Source organism: Haemaphysalis longicornis, unplaced genomic scaffold, assembly GCF_048455015.1.
Source record: "Haemaphysalis longicornis isolate Haplotype H1 unplaced genomic scaffold, Haemaphysalis longicornis Haplotype H1 scaffold_1, whole genome shotgun sequence".
Classification (NCBI taxonomy): Eukaryota; Metazoa; Arthropoda; class Arachnida; order Ixodida; family Ixodidae; genus Haemaphysalis; species Haemaphysalis longicornis.
The window spans coordinates 420580250-420598985 of NW_027526203.1; the positions used below are offsets into that span (position 1 = coordinate 420580250).

The following is an 18736-nucleotide window of genomic DNA, read 5'->3' on the forward strand; positions in this document are numbered from 1 at the left end:
ACATGTCTCCTCCTGGGGCGAATATTTGCTCATGTAAGTTATAGTTCTCAAGCAACCAGCCCTAACCACAAAGAGCAACGCACTGCCTTTATTGTTATCATGAAAGTTCTCTTTCCTGATCTTTTGTTTGCCTGGTTTATAGGTTCCCAAATGATCCTTTCTTTTCTATCATCTCCGCCTAGATAAGCGTATCTGCTTCCCTCACTTTCTTTTTAACTGCCCTCGATTGGTTGGTAGCTACGGTCACTTTGCATTTAGTCGTCAGCTTCCTCGTCCTCTTCCGCCATTGGGTGTCCACACCTCTGAGTGCACGCTGGCTGCCCACTTATTTTCATCTTTTGTCTAAGCCTCTCCTCAAAACGTATTTTGCTTTGCGCTTCCCTGATTTCAAATGAAGTCCAACCCATATCGTCCTGTACAGCCCTCATTCGTAGCCTTACTGGGAGCTCTCAGTGCTAATTTGCCGACTGCCTTTGGTTCAGTAGTATAATTATTCACTCTATGCTGTGGTCAACCTCTAGTCCCGACCGCATATCTAACTTTAAGCATAATACGGCATTATAGAACGTGATTGATTGATTGATTGATTGATTGATTGATTGATTGATTGATTGACTGATTGATTGATTGATTGATTGATTGATTGATTGATTGATTGATTGATTGATTGATTGATTGATTGATTGATTGATTGATTGATTGATTGATTGATTGATTGTGCACGGTATCCCCTTTGTAACGGGGTAATGACGTGTCTTCAAGGGTTTATCCAGAATTTCGATTTTGTGGGTGCGGTCGGGGGTGTTGGGGGACGGTTGGGGGGGGGGAGGGTACATACATCCCTGGGAATATTCTACATGAAGGGAATATTCGGCTTCCAGAAACCCTAGGATTTAAGGATATCACAGAGGAAGTTAACTTCAAGGCTGTCGAGAGGACGAAAAGAAGATTAGAATGCTGGTGGACGAAACGCAGCAAGGGGAATATTGCCTAGGACAGTTACCACCTGTAACAGGAAAAAAAAGTATTTTGTGCCTAATAAGCTTTTTGTGCCTGCCTAAAGCAGCGCTAGTATTAAACCAAGAGTGCAAAACATGGGTATATTAGTCCTTTTTGGTAAGATGACGTGTCATCACCCCGCTACAAAGGGGAAACCAATAGCAATCAGCATCATCATCACCTGGGCACCTGGGCAGGGTGCTCGTATTGTGGAATCGGAGGGTGTTGGGGGGGGGGGGGGTCGGGGGGGTGCTGGGGAGTGTGTGTATAAATCCCTGCGGGTCATCTTACCAAATAAACTAATATATCTATGTTCCATACTCTTCGCTTAATTCTAGCGCTGCTCTTAGGGCAGGCACAAAATATTTTCTTCTGTTACAGGTGATAGCTGTCCTAGGCAATATTCCCCTCTCTGCTTTTCATCCACAAGCATTCTCACCTCGACAGCCTTGAAGTTAACTCCTCCTGGAAGCCGAACATTTCCCTCGTGTATATTTGAATGAATACGCTCTCATTTCATCACTATGTACCGCATAGTTTCTGTTTCTTTTTCGCAGACAACGCATACCCCATTATTTTCAAAGCTCTTAGTTTGCAAGCAACCTGCTATGGCTTCAAAAAGCAAAGCACTGCCCTTGGAATTATCGTCGAAATTTTCCTTTCTGATGTCCAATTTCTCATACATCTCTAACGACGTATTAGCTTCCATTTTTTCTCTCTATTTATTCGTTTCTATCTGCCTTGCCTTTTTTTTGGTTACCTTGTCTGTTTTGGATTCTCCACTGTTCTTTCCGTATTTCATCGTTAGCCTTCTAGTCTTCCTTAGCCACTGCGTGCCCATGTTTTTCATGTATTGGCGGTGAGATGTTTGAGTGGCGCCCTCTGGCTCTGACGTCGGCTATGGTCCCTAGAAATCCATACGTCGGCTTAGGGACTCGCGCCGCTGTCGTCTGCTACACCCGTGCCGCTGCTACACTCGCGCCGCTGTCATCCGCTTGTGAGGGGCAGTAGGCCTGTGCTAGAACCCGCCCGCTTTGTAGCTCTGGTGCATTAAAAAGCGTATTTCCACTAATTCAGGTATTTTGCCAGCTCCCGACACTTCTAAATAATTTCAAGCTGTATCCAGCACAAGTTTGCAGCACATGAGGAGCGAAAGACAAAATTTCTTCAGAGCACGAGTCGGTCAGATGATCGTGTGTAACTCGTCCTTTCTAGCTTGTTTGCAAGGTTAACTGCTCAGAACTCCTCGATAAGTATTCCAAATGCGGAGGCTTCCCAACAGTATTTTTGATGTGCTCTTATGAAGACTCAACAGTCTAATTCTACCAAGCAGCGGGCCCCTACACGGGCATCGCACAGCAGGAAATAAAACGGCTGTCTTCTATTTCTTTCATTGCAGTTCACTTGTATCGGATGAATGTTTTTTTTTTTTTCTTAATTTTTCTGCAGCGTCCCGAACGCCTTATTAGGAGGATTGGGGATGTTTGGGAGGCTGATTCTTCAGGCTGTAAGACATACAGTACTTTCTTCAGAAATTGTCTTTCGTTACGGCTGCGTACTAGAACGTGCATATCCCCAGTGTGTATTGTTTATTCAGATGCAAATGCAATGAGGAGATTTGTGCTACACCCCGCGGAACAACGTTGCTCACAGTACTCGAAGTCGGCTTTTGTGACCCGAATTTGTTGAAGGCTTCATATACTCGCTAACGAACGCAATAAATAGTATACGTGCCGGTTTTCAGTATAACAAGAATGGAAACAGATGAATATGCCCAAGCAGCTCTTTATTCTTTTCCAACATTTTAAGGCGTAAAGAACAAATCCTGGACTACTCGGGATGACGTTCGATGAATTGAAGAAAATTATTCTTCCTCTCTTGTCCTGGAAGCTCGATTTTGCTCTGAAATAACATTTTTCCTCCTCCGCCTCCTCCTCCTCTTGAGTGCAGTTTTACTATAATGCATATCTGAATATTGGGAAGATATCGCTGTGAGACATGTACAGAAATATCCCTCCAAGTCTGAACAAACATAGTGCTACTGTATTTTTACCATACATATTACTCGTTTTGCTCAATAAGCCCCCATACTGATTAGAAGCCTCGTATAAGACCAGTAGTAGTAGTAGAGCCACTTTATTTTACACTGGGTTCAGGGTAGGGGGGTGGCGGAGGCCCAAAGGGCCCCCGCGACGTCCAGGGCTCTGTCCGTGACGGCTTCTTGCGTTGACCAGCGCGCGCCTATACACACAGTAGGTTATTCGGAACTCAACCTACATTTTTGCGGCCCATAGGGCATGTCGGCATGCTTTCATGTCATGGCAACGTAAAGTGATGTGATACAATACTTTCAAGCGTTCGGCGAGGTTGCAAAAACTGTTTTACCGTACATACGGTTACCGCGAATGCCTTCAGCCAAAGCCGACAGCCCATAACGCACGGAATTAGTTTTGATCTTGCACTTTCGCTGTCGTCGGTTATTAGACTCTGTTTCCTTTGTTCGAAAGATTGCTGAATACAAAAGCTGACGCCTAGCTCCGACTCTTCGCGCTCCGCACAGGATCGGCTTCGCTAGAAATTGGCGACGCCGGTAATGTTTCTTACGTAGTGGTATCCAAAACTATACTTAAAATCATGCCCTGAGCTAGTGTATGCGATTTTAAGTCTTTTATTGCGATAAAAAGTTGCGCATACGCAAAATCTGGTGCGGACAAGCATCAAACCTCAACCAACCGCAAAGAAACAGCAGTGAGAGCGAGCCCGAGTGAAGCAGACGACAAATGCGAGAATCCCTTAGCCGACGTCACGGAGGCGCGCGTTGCAGCGCCGCCTGTGGTCGCGCTCCACCGCCAATAGTAGCCCCTTTTTCAGCCATCGCACGCAAGAACAACCACCGCGTGCACAGAATGCGCGCGCTCCTGAGAGCATGAGGGAACTGTTCGCAGATCCCGCATAAAGTTTTCCTCTCTCTCTCTCTCTCTCTCTCTCTCTCTCTCTCTCTCTCTCTCTCTCTCTCTCTCTCTCTCTCTCCCGCACGAGCGCAGCAGGGTGAGTAAAAACACCGGCACATGTGTCGGTCAAGAGACCCTACAAGGGGAAGCTGGCTACTGAATGCAGTCGAGAAGAAGCCTCCAGGGCCCTCCGCCCTGCAGTTTGGAAGATGTCCGCCTTGACGGACTCGTGCCAAGCCTGCTCGTCCCAGCCTCGACAGCATGGACATACACTCCATGCTGATCCGAGGACCACGCCCTACGCGTGGCTTACGAGCAGGCCTTTACCGCACGACGTTCGCCAAGGCGGACCCCCCTATAAATCTAAAATCAGATCGATATTATTTGCTGACTCGTCGGTGAAACTCTCAACAGTTTTAAATCACCGTGGCACAGGAACGACAGACTCCATCAACGCTTGGGTGTGGGGGTCCACCTGTCCACCTACGTTGGTCCATTGCTCTCAACCTCTCCTCAAAACATATTTCATGCATATTTCACTTTTCTTTCCTCCATGTTTCACTGGTTTCACTCTGAGCTTCTCCAACTTCAAATGAAGCCAAGAGAGCGCAGCGCCACCTTGCGTTTCTTTTCGCGGCGTTTCGCTGGTTCAACCGTTCAACCTCCGCTTGGGATCAACGCGTCTACTAACTACACAGCGTGGTCGCGTGGCTTTGCAAAAGAGGGGCGACTCCGGAGGCGGCATCTGCATGCTTTTGCGGCTTCCTGCCTTTCTTTGTGCTAATGTAGCTAAAAATCAATTAAACTAGTATTATAACTGCTGCCAAAGTTTTTTTGCGATGCGGAGAACGTACCGGCTTTAAGAAGCTGTGTGGCGCTTGTGTACCCTGATGTGTTCCGAAAGCTGCATTTTGCGACCGTCATGCGTGTTATAACGGCAAAAGTAGCGATTGTCGTTTGTGGAAAGCCGTGTTTTCTATAGCGTTGTGATATGTAGTTGCGCAGTAGACGTTACTAGTAAGCGCAGTAGCCATAATCACGCAGTTCATTTTTCTCTGGTTGTTTTTGAACACGTACAGTAGCGCGGAGAGTCGACTGTTCACAGCTGTTGGGTACTCCGGCTGCACCATGAACAAGCACGAGCACACTATGACCAGTGAGGAAATGGAAAAAGTGAGTAGTTACACAATCGTGCTTGCTTTCATATGTTGGTTAATGTCTTAATTAAGGCAGTATGACGTATTCTGATATAATAAATCCTGTAGTGGCGCGCGTGAATGATGGTGGAAAGACTTGCCTGTTCAACCGCGAAAATGTGCGTGCTTTTCTTCGCGCGAGCGGTGCGTTGCCGTAAGTCGCAGGAAGTACAGTTATGTTTTAATGAAGCACTGCATATATCTTTTTCTTTCTCTTTTCGATTTCTTTTTAAATAGTGGTGTGTAAAACTACTAGTACTTCGCATAACCGTTTCAATGAAGCGACTCAATCGTGCTGTTGTGTGGTTAATAAAACAACGAGGGAATAAGCTATGTGATAAAGTACAGGCTTTAGAGGCTCTGAAATGGTAACATTCTTTGTTTTGCGGTTCATTAAGCGCAATATAAACTGTCGTACAACGATGAAAACAAAATATTTATTGAAGTTAATATCGAAAATGTGCTCATGACTACTTCTGTCTTGCAAAACTCTTTCAGGCGATACTTCAGCCGTATTATTACATCCTAAAGATTCCTGGAAAGCAAATAAGAACCAAGCTCGCACAGGTAATGTGGGCAAAAAAAAAGTCCGGTTATAAAGTATATATAGTATATAAAGTGTATATAAGTATATAGTATATAAAATATATACCCGTATATACTACTGTATATATAACTATAACTCCCCTCATCTGTATATGTTATCATTATCGTTTTCACATGTCCTATATATTGTTAACATACAGCTGAGGAGGCAGCCAGCACTCTGGTGTATGGGCTCCTGCCTTTTGGCTGCCTCTGGCTCTCAGCTGTATGGAAGTTATGCCAATAAACTCCTATTGACCTATTGAAAAAAAAAAGTTCTGTGATGCCATTCATGCTCCTTACACTAATAAATTGGAGCAGTTAATGTCCAAAGCTTCCCAAATTGTTGACTTCTCAGAATACTAGGTGATATTGGCCGTAGCTGCCACTCAAAATATTTTTTCACTAAAACGACCACCGCAGCATTGCACAAGGGCTTAGTGATAAGCTCAGATTTCTTGCATTGATTATTGAGATACTCCTCGTGCTTCTTGCAATCTCAAGACAGTATTTTTACATTCCTTGTACCGGTTTCTTTCTGTCAGGTGTACAGCATGAAAAAGACATGAACAAAAGAAAAATTAACAAGAGCAGCCAACATTTGCGTTGCTAACTAATCTCTCATCGTATCTTTTCCCATGGTCCATTTTATAATGATGAACAGACTACTTTAATGAGCTGCTTCAATTTCTTTCATTAGAGGAGTCTGTTTAAGCTTTTAAGCTATACCTTAGGTACACACTTTTTAATGCTGAACCTCTGTGTTGGCCCACTTGAATTGTTGTGTAATCTGATGTGACTACCCTTTTCCATTTTTAGGCCTTCAACTATTGGCTGAAGATCTCACCCGAAAAGTGCCAAGCTGTGACAGAAATTGTTCAGATGCTCCACAATTCTAGTCTGCTGTAAGTATCTTAGGTTTCTTGCATGTCTTGGATTTACAATAAGTTTGCGGAAAAAGGAGGAATAAACAGTTGAGTCCACCTTAGTCCAGGAAGCCTTGGTCCTTTGCTGCTCGGCGGCCCTGTCCACCAGTCATTGCTGGTCTTGAGGGCGTGAGCTGGTCAGCTGGTCCTCCCACTGCTCCAGGGTGTGGTTTGAGGGGGAAAAAAAAAATTATATATATATATATATATATATACACACATGCAAATTCTACCCTTCTGACCCATGACATACAGATTAAGTCTTTTATCTCTGGATTGTATCATTTTTTCAGTTTTGGCGCTAAAGTAGGTTTGAGAGCTGGGATTACGGGCTGCCGCTAAAACGACCAACGCAGTTGCTGCGCTCCCTCTTCCCTTGTTGCCATATTTTGGCTTTCTTTGGGGCTTCGGCTTGCACTGTTCATTGCCCCAACTTATCGCTATGCCTCGAAGGTGATGTTGCACACCAGAGTTACTCAGTATACACCAGCTACGAAGCTTCCCGTCGGCCCCATGTACCAGAAGCCGGTCTGCCGTTGGCTCCCCTGCGCTGGAGCAAACGGGCAAGCACGGGGCAGGTTGCTTAGCTGGCCATCTGTCTGAAGAATGTTGAAGTAGTACTCAAGTGCTTGCGGCTGCTGCAGTTAGTCATAAACAGGAAAACCGTGGAAACATACGTAAGTAATTTGAAAAGCAAGCTTTATACTATTAAGTTTTGTTATCAAGTAAATTTTTAGCAAAGTCCAGCCTTTGCTAAACTGGTGTATAGTGTATAGCAGCTAAACTGGTGCTTCGCAACTGGTGTATAGTGAAGAACTCTGGTTTCACATCATTCTATGCAGCCTGTTTTGCTGCTCTTGCACTTTTTCAGCCATGCCACTTACATTTTTGCCATCTTTGCCCTGTGGTGTGTGTTTAGGTAATGTACCCGTGAGCAGTGATCCATTCCCTGGGCTCCCAGATTTTCTGTGCAAATAGAGGGAGTAAATGGGCCTAGTAACTGTGGGTGCTGTATTCGTGTGTAGTCTCCCTGCTGAAGTTCAGAGGCCAGCGTTGTGCATGGGCAAAGTGAATAGCATTGCTTGCTCCTCTGGTCTTGCCAGGATTGACGACATAGAGGACAACTCGCTGCTTCGAAGGGGTGTACCTGTTGCCCACCATATCTTCGGAGTGGCCAGCACCATCAACTCTGCAAACTACGTTTACTTCCTGAGCCTTCAGAAGTGCCTGGAGCTTGGTGATCCTCAGGCCACTTCCGTCTTCACAGGTGAGCCAGCTGGTGTGGGTAAAACACTGGCCCGAGTCCATTGCTGTACCCTGGGGATCCACGAGTGGAAGTCACTGTAGGCAGTTCGGACTCTTAGCATGCTCCGTCTTGGCCAGCAATTCACAAGGTGGCATAATGAGCAGCAGCTGCAGGGTTGCCAGTTTCAGCTGTTAATGGCCAACATGGGCAAGTTGTCGTTTAGTTCGGTGTCAAAATTTCTCACTTGGGTGCAAGGCAATTTTTGGGAGACATGCAGTTTCTGCATGCCTTGCTCTAACATAGGTCTTCCTAACTCAGTGTTTGACCCTTTCACCTGCCACAGTGGCTCAGTGGCTAAGGCGTTGTGTTGCTGAGCCCTAGGACACGGGTTCGATCCAGGCCACTGTGGCTGCTTTTCTGGTGGAGGCTGTTTTTCGTGTGTCGAGATTTTGGTGCGTGTCAAACATCCCCAGGCGGGCAAAATTAATCCGGAGCCCTCAACTACGGCTTGCCTCATAGCCCATGTGTGGGTTGAGCACGTTAAACCCCAAAATTTGATCTTGAATTTTAACACTTGCTTTTCCCATGTCCGTAATTTTGGCCTAGCATGAGAAGTGTATTTTTCAATGCCTAAGATGTGCAATCCGGTTTGTGTTCATTACAGGAGATGGCACTATGTCTTTCAAAGCAGCCAGGCAAAAAAATGATAAAAATTGCGCCCACCTCCTCGCGAGGGGTGTGACGCATCGTGGGGTTCACTTGGTGTTTCCGTTGGATTGATTCTGAAATCGCGTGAAACGTGTCGGGAACGCGTATGATTATTATGTTTTATGATTATTGTTATGTTTTATTGGCCAATCTTGGTCAATCTCTCGAAGTGGTATGCTTGGGGCTTCGCTGTCGCAATGACCTTTACTCCATCATTGTTGCTGTAAGTGGGAGCTTCTTTTCTTTTATTGCAAGTGTTAATCATTGCCCCATCATGCGTTGTATCATTGGCATCTTGACGTAGTTTGAATGAGTCAAGGATATAAGGCGCGTTCATAGCATTTGATTCTGTCTCGGTTTTGTGGCGCAGTGGGAAGAGCACCATGTACCTCGCGTTCCGCCCACAGGGTCGTGGGATCGAAACCAGGCGCCGCTAACTATTATTTTTTTTTTATAGTGTAGGGGGAGGGGTGCGGACGGACAACGCCGTATGGAGGGACAAGGCGAGTGAATGAGATGCAGTCACATCTAAAAATGCGACTTTGTGTTCTGAGTGCATGAAGTCGCATTTACATGCTAGTTTTGAGATTTCGTGATTTCTTTGTCTAAGTGCTGTGGAATTATCATGAAAAAAGTCTATATAAATTACAGGAAGAAATTATAGCTTAAAATAGCTTTTCTTTCAGAAGTTATTTTATTGCCACTCACATGTGGTTGTGTGGATGCTCAATTTAATCGTCTGGTCTAGATCAGTTTATCATGACTTACATTGAAGATGTGTTTCAGTTGTGAAGTATCAGTTGTTATTTCTTTTGGGATTATTGCCATCATAATGTAGGCCCCACGGCCTTCTCAGATGATATGGCAGTATGTAGTTGCTGTCCCCTCCCCGAGATAAAGGGGGGAGGGAGGGGGGCACATTGAATAACTTGTTTAGGCTTTCAATGCATATGCTACATAGTAATTGCATACTATATTTTACCGGGAAATGCATGTAAAAGTGTGCACCTAATATATTCTTCAGGCAGTAATTCAATTTTCCGAACGTGGGTACTTTCATTCCTCTGACACCCTTGCTTGCTTTGGGTCCTCACCTCCCTAGGAATAAATTGTGCAGACTCGAACGCAAAGATCCCACTTTGCACAGAAAAATGAGTATATCTCGAGTCATGGCATGTACTTTACAAAGCTGCTTTACTCAGACATGAACCCATCGTCACAAACCCTCGGGCCACCTTTTTGTTCTCGGGCTCCGACGCCCGACACACAAGGTTGCAACTTTGTGGGTCAGGTGAAAAAACAAGCTTCACAGTTTTGTGTGCTGTAAAATGATGACAATAAAAAGTTTTTACCAACCAAAAAAGTAAGATGATGACAGTGAACAGCGGGGCACCCTAATTGCACAAATGTTACCACGAAAGGTTGAAACAGAACTTGTTGGTGCATTCTCGCAAGAACTGTGCTTAAGGGGTCATGAAGGAATTTTCAAAAAAATTGTGTTGTGTGTGCGCTTATAACCGTGGAACCTTGATAGACAAACAATGCATACCCGTTTCGTTGCCCGATATCGGCAAATTGGAAAACAAATGCAGTTACGGTTTCACCGAGGCTTTCCTCCTCAACTTGTGAAGTGACGTTTCAGTGAGTCAGTAAGACGCCAATCATAATTCTCCCTCGTCTGCACAATATGTCGGCATAGAGAGGGCTTGCAAAGGGTCAGATAAAGCTACAACATCGGCGCCATGATGAAACTCGCACTGCAACTGAACGGGAGATGTCTGATCTCTGATACAACTGATCAACATAATCGAACTTTTAGTCAACAACGTGGGCGAGTGGCGCAGGCAGAAGTAACCACGTTTAATCTAAACTGGGCATTCGTAAGCTGTTTACGTTGTTTCGCATGAGTCTAAACTGTCGTTTTGCTAGCCGATATTCTTGCAAAAGTTGGCCGACGTCTGTCCCACGTAGCCTGTAATGTTAGTTGCGCGAATGTGAAATGTCTGACCTGACGAGATAAATGACTGAACGCTTAAAATGAGAATTTATTACATAAACATGTTTATCGAAGGAACTTCGAGTAGTCGGAACTTAAAACCCATCCATCATTTGCTCATCAAGCGCGAAAATAACTAGCGAGAAGCAGCGATACAGCGCCGAGATCCCCTCAGAAGAGCTCTGGGAGAAGGCGCTGGGCAGCTCGGACTTGCAGACCCAGAAGAGTCTCGCGGAAAGAGCTGCCGTGGTCACCGGCAGGCTGCGGCTGTCGGTCACCGAACGCACTTAACCGGGCTTTTGAATAAAGTGTTTTCTCTCTCTCTCTCTCTCTCTCTCTCTCTCGCTGAGTCCCACCATCACGCAGTTCGACGATTGCTTTCCTGTTTCCTGCAATAAACTATGCTGTTAACGCTGTTTCATTGATTGTATATGCTCCCCTTTGGCTTACTGCAGAAGCGTTCAACAGTAAGTTGGCGGTTAAAGCTCTGGGTTGATTAGAATTTATGAAAACACGACAGACTTCTGGGTTACAAATGTGAAGAGGCTTTCAAGCAGCAGTATTTCGCCGCGCGCGCTTCTCACGTCGATAGTGTAGTGGATAAAGTGTCCGACTAGGCTTGCCGTAACGTTCGGCTGGCCCGGAGGTCGCAAGCTCAAATCGCACCCGAGGCTCCTCCTCCTCCTCCTCCTCCTCCTCCTCCTCCTCCTCCTCCTTCTTTTTTTTTTATTCCCTTGCAAAGAGAATTCGGGAGAAGAACATGAAATTCAGCAGGAAAACTGGCTACAAACTGTACAAACAACCAGTAGAGCTGAGTTCTGCTGCAATGGTTGCCAGACAATTGAAGCAGTCACGACATCGCTCACGTGGATAGAAAACTGTTTTTTGGCAACGACTAAAGGATGCATTATTTTTAAAATATCGGGTGTGCAGCTTTGCAGAACAATATGCATGAAAAACGTTGAATGCATTGAACTCTCGAATGTACTTGACGTGACGTGACTCTAGCTGCGCTGCCGACTGACGACACGCGCATGGTCACGTGCGATGCGCCTCGAAACGAGAATTTCAAAGCTGCCACCTAAATTCCAGAAGCAATGAATTGTGAAAATATTTGGCATTTATGTTCTTAAAAGGTCGTTCAAGCAGCAAAGAAAAATGCATTTTCTCTTCACGGCCCCTTTAAAGGTACTCTGTAGACAAAATACAAGTTGGTCTAGAAAATAGGTGGCCTCACTGACTAAACTAATACATTGCTCTTAAATGCAGCGTTTCAAAAATAGGGTAGAAAGTTGCAAAAACATGAAGGCAAGTATAAGTATCATGAAGATGCATCTTATGGTGGGAGCAGTTAAAATCACGTGACAAATATTACAATACGCCTCCACAAGTTTATCAAAACATAACTGGAAGTTCTTATTCTGTCATGTTTGACAGTTGGCAAATAAAAAGGAACCTAGAAAAGATATGTGCCAAGCCAGTAGATTATGCAGCAACCTTAAGGGTCAGGAAGTTTGTTCTGGTGTGATTCCAGATTGCTCAGCCAGATCATTGTGTCACCCTTGAATGGTACAGTGTATATCGTTACTTTTGTTATGACCCTCTGCATGCTTTTGTTGCACTAAAAAGAACTTGTGAATGCTTATTTTGATTGAAGTCAGTTTGTTTCAAGTTACGAACTACTAGCACCCTCTGAAACAAAGTGCCGAATGGGCAGACCGGTGTCAGTCGGGGCTGCAGAGAAAGTTGTCACCAGTGCATTTCCTTCGCATAAAACTGGAAGACCTCGAGGAGGAGCCTTGCCTGCACAACTAAAACAGTTATTCAGGCAAAAATGGAGTAATTAATAATGGATGCATTTGGCTGGTGGGATACCCATGCGAAAAAGTGAGTAGGTCTGATATGTGTACACTACAGTGCCCTTTTGTGACTTGATAGGGGAATTTCAGCCATGGTGACCATATTTGTGGGTTGTCGGCAGTAAGCTGTCTTTTGTGAAAAGGGTGAAAAGGTAGAAAATGGTTCCTTTTTTTTTTTTTTCCGGTTGTGAAGAAGACCTCTGTGCTTTGAAGATATGCCAGTACTGTCTGTACAGCAGCTGCAGCACACTGTTCTCCTTTGTGCAGAGCAGTGCCTGGAGCTCCACCGAGGCCAGGGCATGGAGATCTACTGGCGGGACAACTACATCTGCCCTTCTGAGGAGGAATACACCACCATGGTCAAGCGCAGTGAGTGTGCTCTTCCAAGCCAAGTAGCACTGGCACCCTGGCAGGGCCATTCAAAGAGCTCCTTGAGTTCTAGGGACAGCTGTTTTGTGCACTGGAAGAGGGTGATGCAGACACAGACACAGTCACGTTTCAAGCCCAAACTGAGGCTTTACCATACTGCATCAATGGGCTTGCCAACATAAATGCAATTTACTAACGGCGTGAACTAGCGCGTTAGTACTTACGAGTGCACATGTTATTTGCATTTACTGTGGTTGAAAGTAACAATAATTTGTTCCTTTCTAGAAACTGGAGGACTTTTCGGACTTGCTGTGCGCCTAATGCAGCTCTTCAGTGAAAACAAAAGGTAACCTGTCAGCACCCAGGGCAAACATGCAAATACTGATGCCCAGCGTGTGCATGTGTCTCTAGCAGTGGGGATGGTGTTTGTTGCTTTTTTGTCTTTTCTTGAACAGAAAGAAGCTCCACTGTTAGTATTGTCGCATACTAAAGACTCAGGCACTGTCGTTTCGTGCTTGCATATAAGCTTGACTAGGGTAGAAAAACGTGAAAGTATAAATTATTATTTTGTGCAATAAAATTTCCAGGTAATAGATGCATTAAACTGGATGTGTGTTTAGTTCGTGTGCCAATATTTCGCACCAAATTTTTTCTGGTAACATGAACATGTGGGGAAAAAAAAGTGAAAGCCTCTTTTCTTTTTGTATATGTATATGTATAAACCAGATTTGTAGCATCTTTGTGTGCATCAAAGAAAGCTACTTCACATGCTTAGTCTTTTCCACTGTAGTGCTTCACTAATATTGTCTTGTCATTTTTTGTATGTTTACACAAGACATGTTTATATGTTTAGCTTAGACAAGAAAAAAATGTAATGCCTCAGTGTAGTTGTTTTTTCTTTCACTAATTATCTTGGAACTTGAGCAGGGAATGAGCTGTGCGAGGCCATGGTAAAAAAATCGCTTAATATGCTGTCACTGTTTGGGCAATTTGCTTGCATGCATGCATGCATGCTAGTTTTTGATCTCCCCATTTCAGTGACTTCTCTGAACTGATTGGAACTCTGGGCCTGTACTTCCAAATAAGAGACGACTATGCCAACCTGGTCCTAAAGGAGGTGCGTTAATATTTATTTGTTGCTTTGTTTCTTACAAATTCTCGTGTTTTTGAGGCTTACTGAAAATGGAAGCTTTTGCATGCACCCATCAAGCTAGCACACAAGCACAAGGCTCTTTGCACTATGCTGAGTCTGTCCTGCAACATAAATGTGCTCGTTGGCTGCTGGATCGTTTTGATTCTGCATTACTGTTATTTCTGTGGTATAGACCCCTCTTTCGGCATTCCGTGCTCTCTCAACTGAAGCGCCACGCGCGGCGGTCAGTACATGCCAAATAGAAAAGCAGTGCAAGCTACTTGCCTTCTGTTGGAGGTTGAGCCAAAGAATACTGCATAGCCTAAGCTTTTGGCTCATGGAAGCAAAGTGCGTGTGCTTATATGTGTACCCATAATGTCTGGACTTGGCATCTCAGTGCAACTAAGCAAGGAGCCTATTTTACATCCATGGCCTTCTAACTGCTGCCCGATAGGCTGCATTAATAATGACCACATAGCTATCCTGAGTCATGCAAAATAGTTACATACTGTCATCATGTGGGTAATGAGTAGATTTTGCTTTGCTTAACCTCCACAGTAAATGGCACATAAAACCTGTTTGTCTCGTTACCTTAACACACTGTCTCATCTGCATTTATTGCCCTTGTCAAAAAATTACTAGCGGGGTACAGGGCCACTTCCCAATGTTTTCTGCTGCAATTCATGACCAACCGATTCTCTGCACTTGATTTTGTCCATATCCCCTTAAACAATCTGAGGCAGTATTAAATAATTAGTGAAAGTGAAAGCTAATGGGACATTACATTGCATTGCTTACTCTAACATTACAGTAGCTGACCGTCGTTTTTTTTTTTTTTTTTTTTTTTTTTGCTTCTTCTTCTTCTTCTCCAAAAATTCAGAATTGCTGGATATTCCGTACTTTCCCGAGGAACCGCCAGTTGTCCCATAGGAGTAATGGCTCACGGATTTTTTGGACTGCTCTTTTGTGCGGTCTGTTTTTCATTCCCTTCCAGGTCCGAAAAATCGGTCGGCTACTGTAGTCCTTGTCAGCTGTAGTAAGCTCAGAAAGGAGGTTGTGCCCCCTCCTCTCTCTCTCTCTCTCTTTTTTTTTTTTTTTAGTCTGCAGTGAATTCATACAAAATACTCTACATCCTGTCTCAAGCACTTTCATGCTTAATGGGACACGCGGGTCGAAAAAACGCGATTTTTTCGAAATACACCGATTTTTTGTTTTCCCTTGCATTAGCATCTTTGACTATCCTTCTTTCATGGGTAAAAAAATGAAAACGAAATACGAACGAGAACTTAGTGAAAAATGTGTCTGAATGACTCGCGGTGACCCAAGAAATCGCGTAATCAAGCCAAATTTCGGCCAGGTTTGAGAATTTATTCCGCACGGCAGCGTGGCTCGCCGCCATTTTGGTCACTTGAGAGAGGTAGATCAAGCCTTCTTCTCTCGATTGAGCCGCTCGCCAGCTTCGTATCTCCGCGTAAAAAAAATAAAAAAAATGTTTCTTCCCGCTTGTTTTGAGAGCTCCCACTGGGCATTTAAATCACGTGACGCGAAAGCGGGACCGCCATTGGCTCTTGCCGCTTGCGAGCCGCCATCGCCCGCATCGTTCCGTTCGCTACTTCGCGCTATCTTTTCTATTTCCTTATCGTGTGTTTTTAATCGTGAACGGTGAGGAGAAGCGTGACTTTTGTCGCCGGAAGCAGCGTACTTCATGCCGGTACAAAGGAAAGCGCAAGCGGCGCAGCATTGTGACGACCACGGCCAATGCCGGCACGACCGGCACCGTGAGGCCTAACGGCGCCGGGCCTTCAAGCGTTGCAAGCGCGGCTCTACCAGGCGGGGCTGATTTTATCAGCGAAGATATCGACTTTATAAGCGCATCGGAGAAGAAGTCGGCAGCCTTCCAAGGTGAGGAGACAGCCAGCCACGGGAGCGGTGCAGTTATCTGTGGAGTCGGCGCTCTGACTGACCTTGAGTGCCGCCGTGTGCGCGACGTGCGGGAAGTGCGAACTCGTCGTAGTCGAGGTTGCGAACAAGCGGAAGGGCCTCGCATCGGTACTAGAACTGAAGTGCAAAAACGAGAAGTGCCCTGCGGGAGTGGCTTCGGGAGTGATTTCTTCTGTTTACTCGTCGCAGCGCGCTGCCGCCGTCGGTCGCGGAGGCCGCAAACCGGAACTCTGCAGTCCCGGTTTGCGGCCTCCCCGTGATAGTTTCGCCGTCAATGTGAAAGCGGTACTCGCTGCACGCGCGGTTGGCATCGGACACGATCAGCTATGCAGGTTTTGTGCCATTCTTGGTCTACCAAAACCGCAGCATCAAAAGACGTTCTACAACACTGCCAAGAAAGTTCGTGTTGCGGCCACAAAAGGCGTCTCTGACAACCTTGCTGAAGCAAGGCAAGTAACTGCGTTGCAAGCTGGTCAGACTGACCTCAGTGTGATTTTTTATGGTACTTGGCAGAAGCAAAGACACGAGACACAACAGCACTGCCATTTCTCTTGACACTGGTCTCTGCCTGGATTTCTAGGTGCTGTCAAACCACTTGTACTTGTAGCCGCCACCAAAAGCTTGATGAGCAAGAGGAGGAAGTGTGGCAAGCCTTTCATGCCTCTTGTGTGTGAAAAAAATGTTGACTGCTCATCCCATGCCATGGAGACGGAAGCAGCACTGCGCATCTGGCACGGGACGCTATTGTACAACCTGCAGTTCACTGTAGTGGAGACTGCCACTGCCCTCACAGGGTTGTGGTTCAACAGAGGCCACACTAGCTTTGAGCAAGTTCTCCAAGAACTGGGAATCTTCCCTTCAGAAGAACTGGTCAGACTAAGAAATGCAAGTGACCAGCGGAGGGTCAGGCAGATGTGTGCAAAGCTGACTGCTAAGGCTAGCCCCATTGCCGCAGCCTGGTGAAACGGTCTCACACCAAGGACTACCCCAGCAAAAACCGTGAGGGTGCAACTTATGCAGCAGGAGCATTCTAGTTTTAGTACCTCAATGTGGACATTTCAGACTGTATCCCCACCAAATTTCATGTTGTTCGAGCAAGAATTTCTGAATCTGCCAAAGAAATAAACTTTCAATTGCGTTTTTCTCAGCTTGTTGTTTTTGTCCGTTTTCTGAGTTTGTGCACACTTATTTTCCCAGTTAAAGTTGTCGTATCAGGATGAAATTTTGCACAAATGTTCATTATAACACGTAGAGTGCACAAATCTTGTTCATTATGCAATTTGTGACCTTAGATATTTCTGGCGGTCATAAAACAAAAATATACAGAACAAAAAAAGGCACACTACCAGTCATTTTTTTTTCGTGGTGAGGAAAATGATGATGAGGCTTTTTTAGGTAGATTTGTGCACTCTGCAGTTCATAAGGAACCACCTAGGCTATTTTAAAAGTTTCAGAAAAAATTTTTACTATAAAAAAAAGTGTGCACAAAAAAGCCATTTTTCTGAAAGTCATGCTGCGTGACATTTTATCCGGAGCAGCTATTCAAAATCTGATTACATATATGACCAGAGGAGCTCAATCTCTATAAGCTGTGAAAATTTCAGCCTCCTAACTTCATTATTAAAAAAAAAGTTGTTTGGAGGAGCACGTCCCCTTAAAACCAAGAGACACGACAACTGGTTGTCATACTGGCCAAGTCTCCCGGATTATTCGGACCCAAATTTGAGTCTCATCTCCCACTTGTGCCAGTGTCATACCTCACAGGCAATGAACCCAGTCCGTTCCACAGCATTTTTTTACCAAATGCGACCCCCCAGAGTAGATTTTTTTTTATTGCTGATATAAATTCTTCGGACGAATCTATTTCGAGAAAAAATGGTCATAATTCTTTTAGGGTGATCATGAGCCGACAAAAAAATCGTTTCTGTTGTTACATACACGTGGTCTGTTCATGAGTAACATAAGAAAAATTCTTAGAAAGTTTCGCGGGAGCAAGAAGCGGGAGAAGCGCAAGAAGTGCATCAGTTTCGTGATTGCAAGAAGCAGGAAGCGCCTGGAGGACGAAACCAAAACCAGCCACCGCGTACCTGCGCATGGCCTGATGCACAAGCGATAGTGGGTGCACCGCTGTAGTAAAGCGTAAAAAAAGAAAAGAAGAGCCATCGGTGCAAGAAAAAAAATTCACGTATTTCCGCAGTGTTGCAACACATGCAAAGCAAGAAAAATGATCGAAAAAGGCACGCTTTTTTAAACATACTAGCGGTGACGTACATGTACGTCATTGACCATTTTGAAGGTGTTTGCCGGGGACGTACATGTACATCATTGACCCTGAAAAGGTTAAAGGGGCTGGCAAGGTTGGTAAGGTGCCAGTGAACGCGGTAGTCTCAATGGTCCCCTGCCACTGCATTTTCTTAACCATTTCATTTCTGCCACAACTTGTGAGCTTATTTCGTACTGAAAGGAACACCTGGAAAAGAGAAATGAATCTATCTGTTTGGCCACATGGGGGGCATTCATGATACTAGTTCAAACTTTTTACTGTGAAGCAGTGTATGTCTAACCGCTCCAGTTTTCATTCCAGTGAAGCCGCTTTACTTGGCGCCGCTCCGGCGTTCCTTTTTGCCACTGCCGACCCCTCTTTCACAACTGTTATTTGCCGGTGTCTTTCATGTTTAATCACGTGTAGATAAGCGGTTGCCATTGTATGCGTGCACATGCGGGGAGTGGGGGGAGGAAGTGGGGAGCAGGTCTCATGCCGTCACTAATGACATGTCTGTTGTGCTGGCGGGAGGCTTTCACGTGGACGTCAAACAGCTGAATGGGAC

General features: G+C 45.1%; 1 protein-coding gene across 2 annotated transcripts in view; it reads left to right on the top strand.

Moving 5' to 3' along the window:
* Positions 1 to 18736, top strand: part of Qm (geranylgeranyl pyrophosphate synthase quemao) — a 48961-nt gene that overhangs the window by 15564 nt on the left and 14661 nt on the right. The window contains exons 2-8 of one of the 2 annotated variants that reach the window (XM_077687199.1): positions 5030 to 5123; positions 5645 to 5713; positions 6551 to 6636; positions 7761 to 7924; positions 12734 to 12835; positions 13121 to 13181; positions 13874 to 13952. In XM_077687199.1, the coding sequence (XP_077543325.1) occupies positions 5079 to 5123; positions 5645 to 5713; positions 6551 to 6636; positions 7761 to 7924; positions 12734 to 12835; positions 13121 to 13181; positions 13874 to 13952 (606 nt within the window). In that variant the 5' untranslated portion in view covers positions 5030 to 5078. Of the gene's footprint in view, positions 1 to 4641; positions 5124 to 5644; positions 5714 to 6550; positions 6637 to 7760; positions 7925 to 12733; positions 12836 to 13120; positions 13182 to 13873; positions 13953 to 18736 lie in introns of those variants that run through there. The other variant, XM_077687200.1, reaches the window with a different exon arrangement.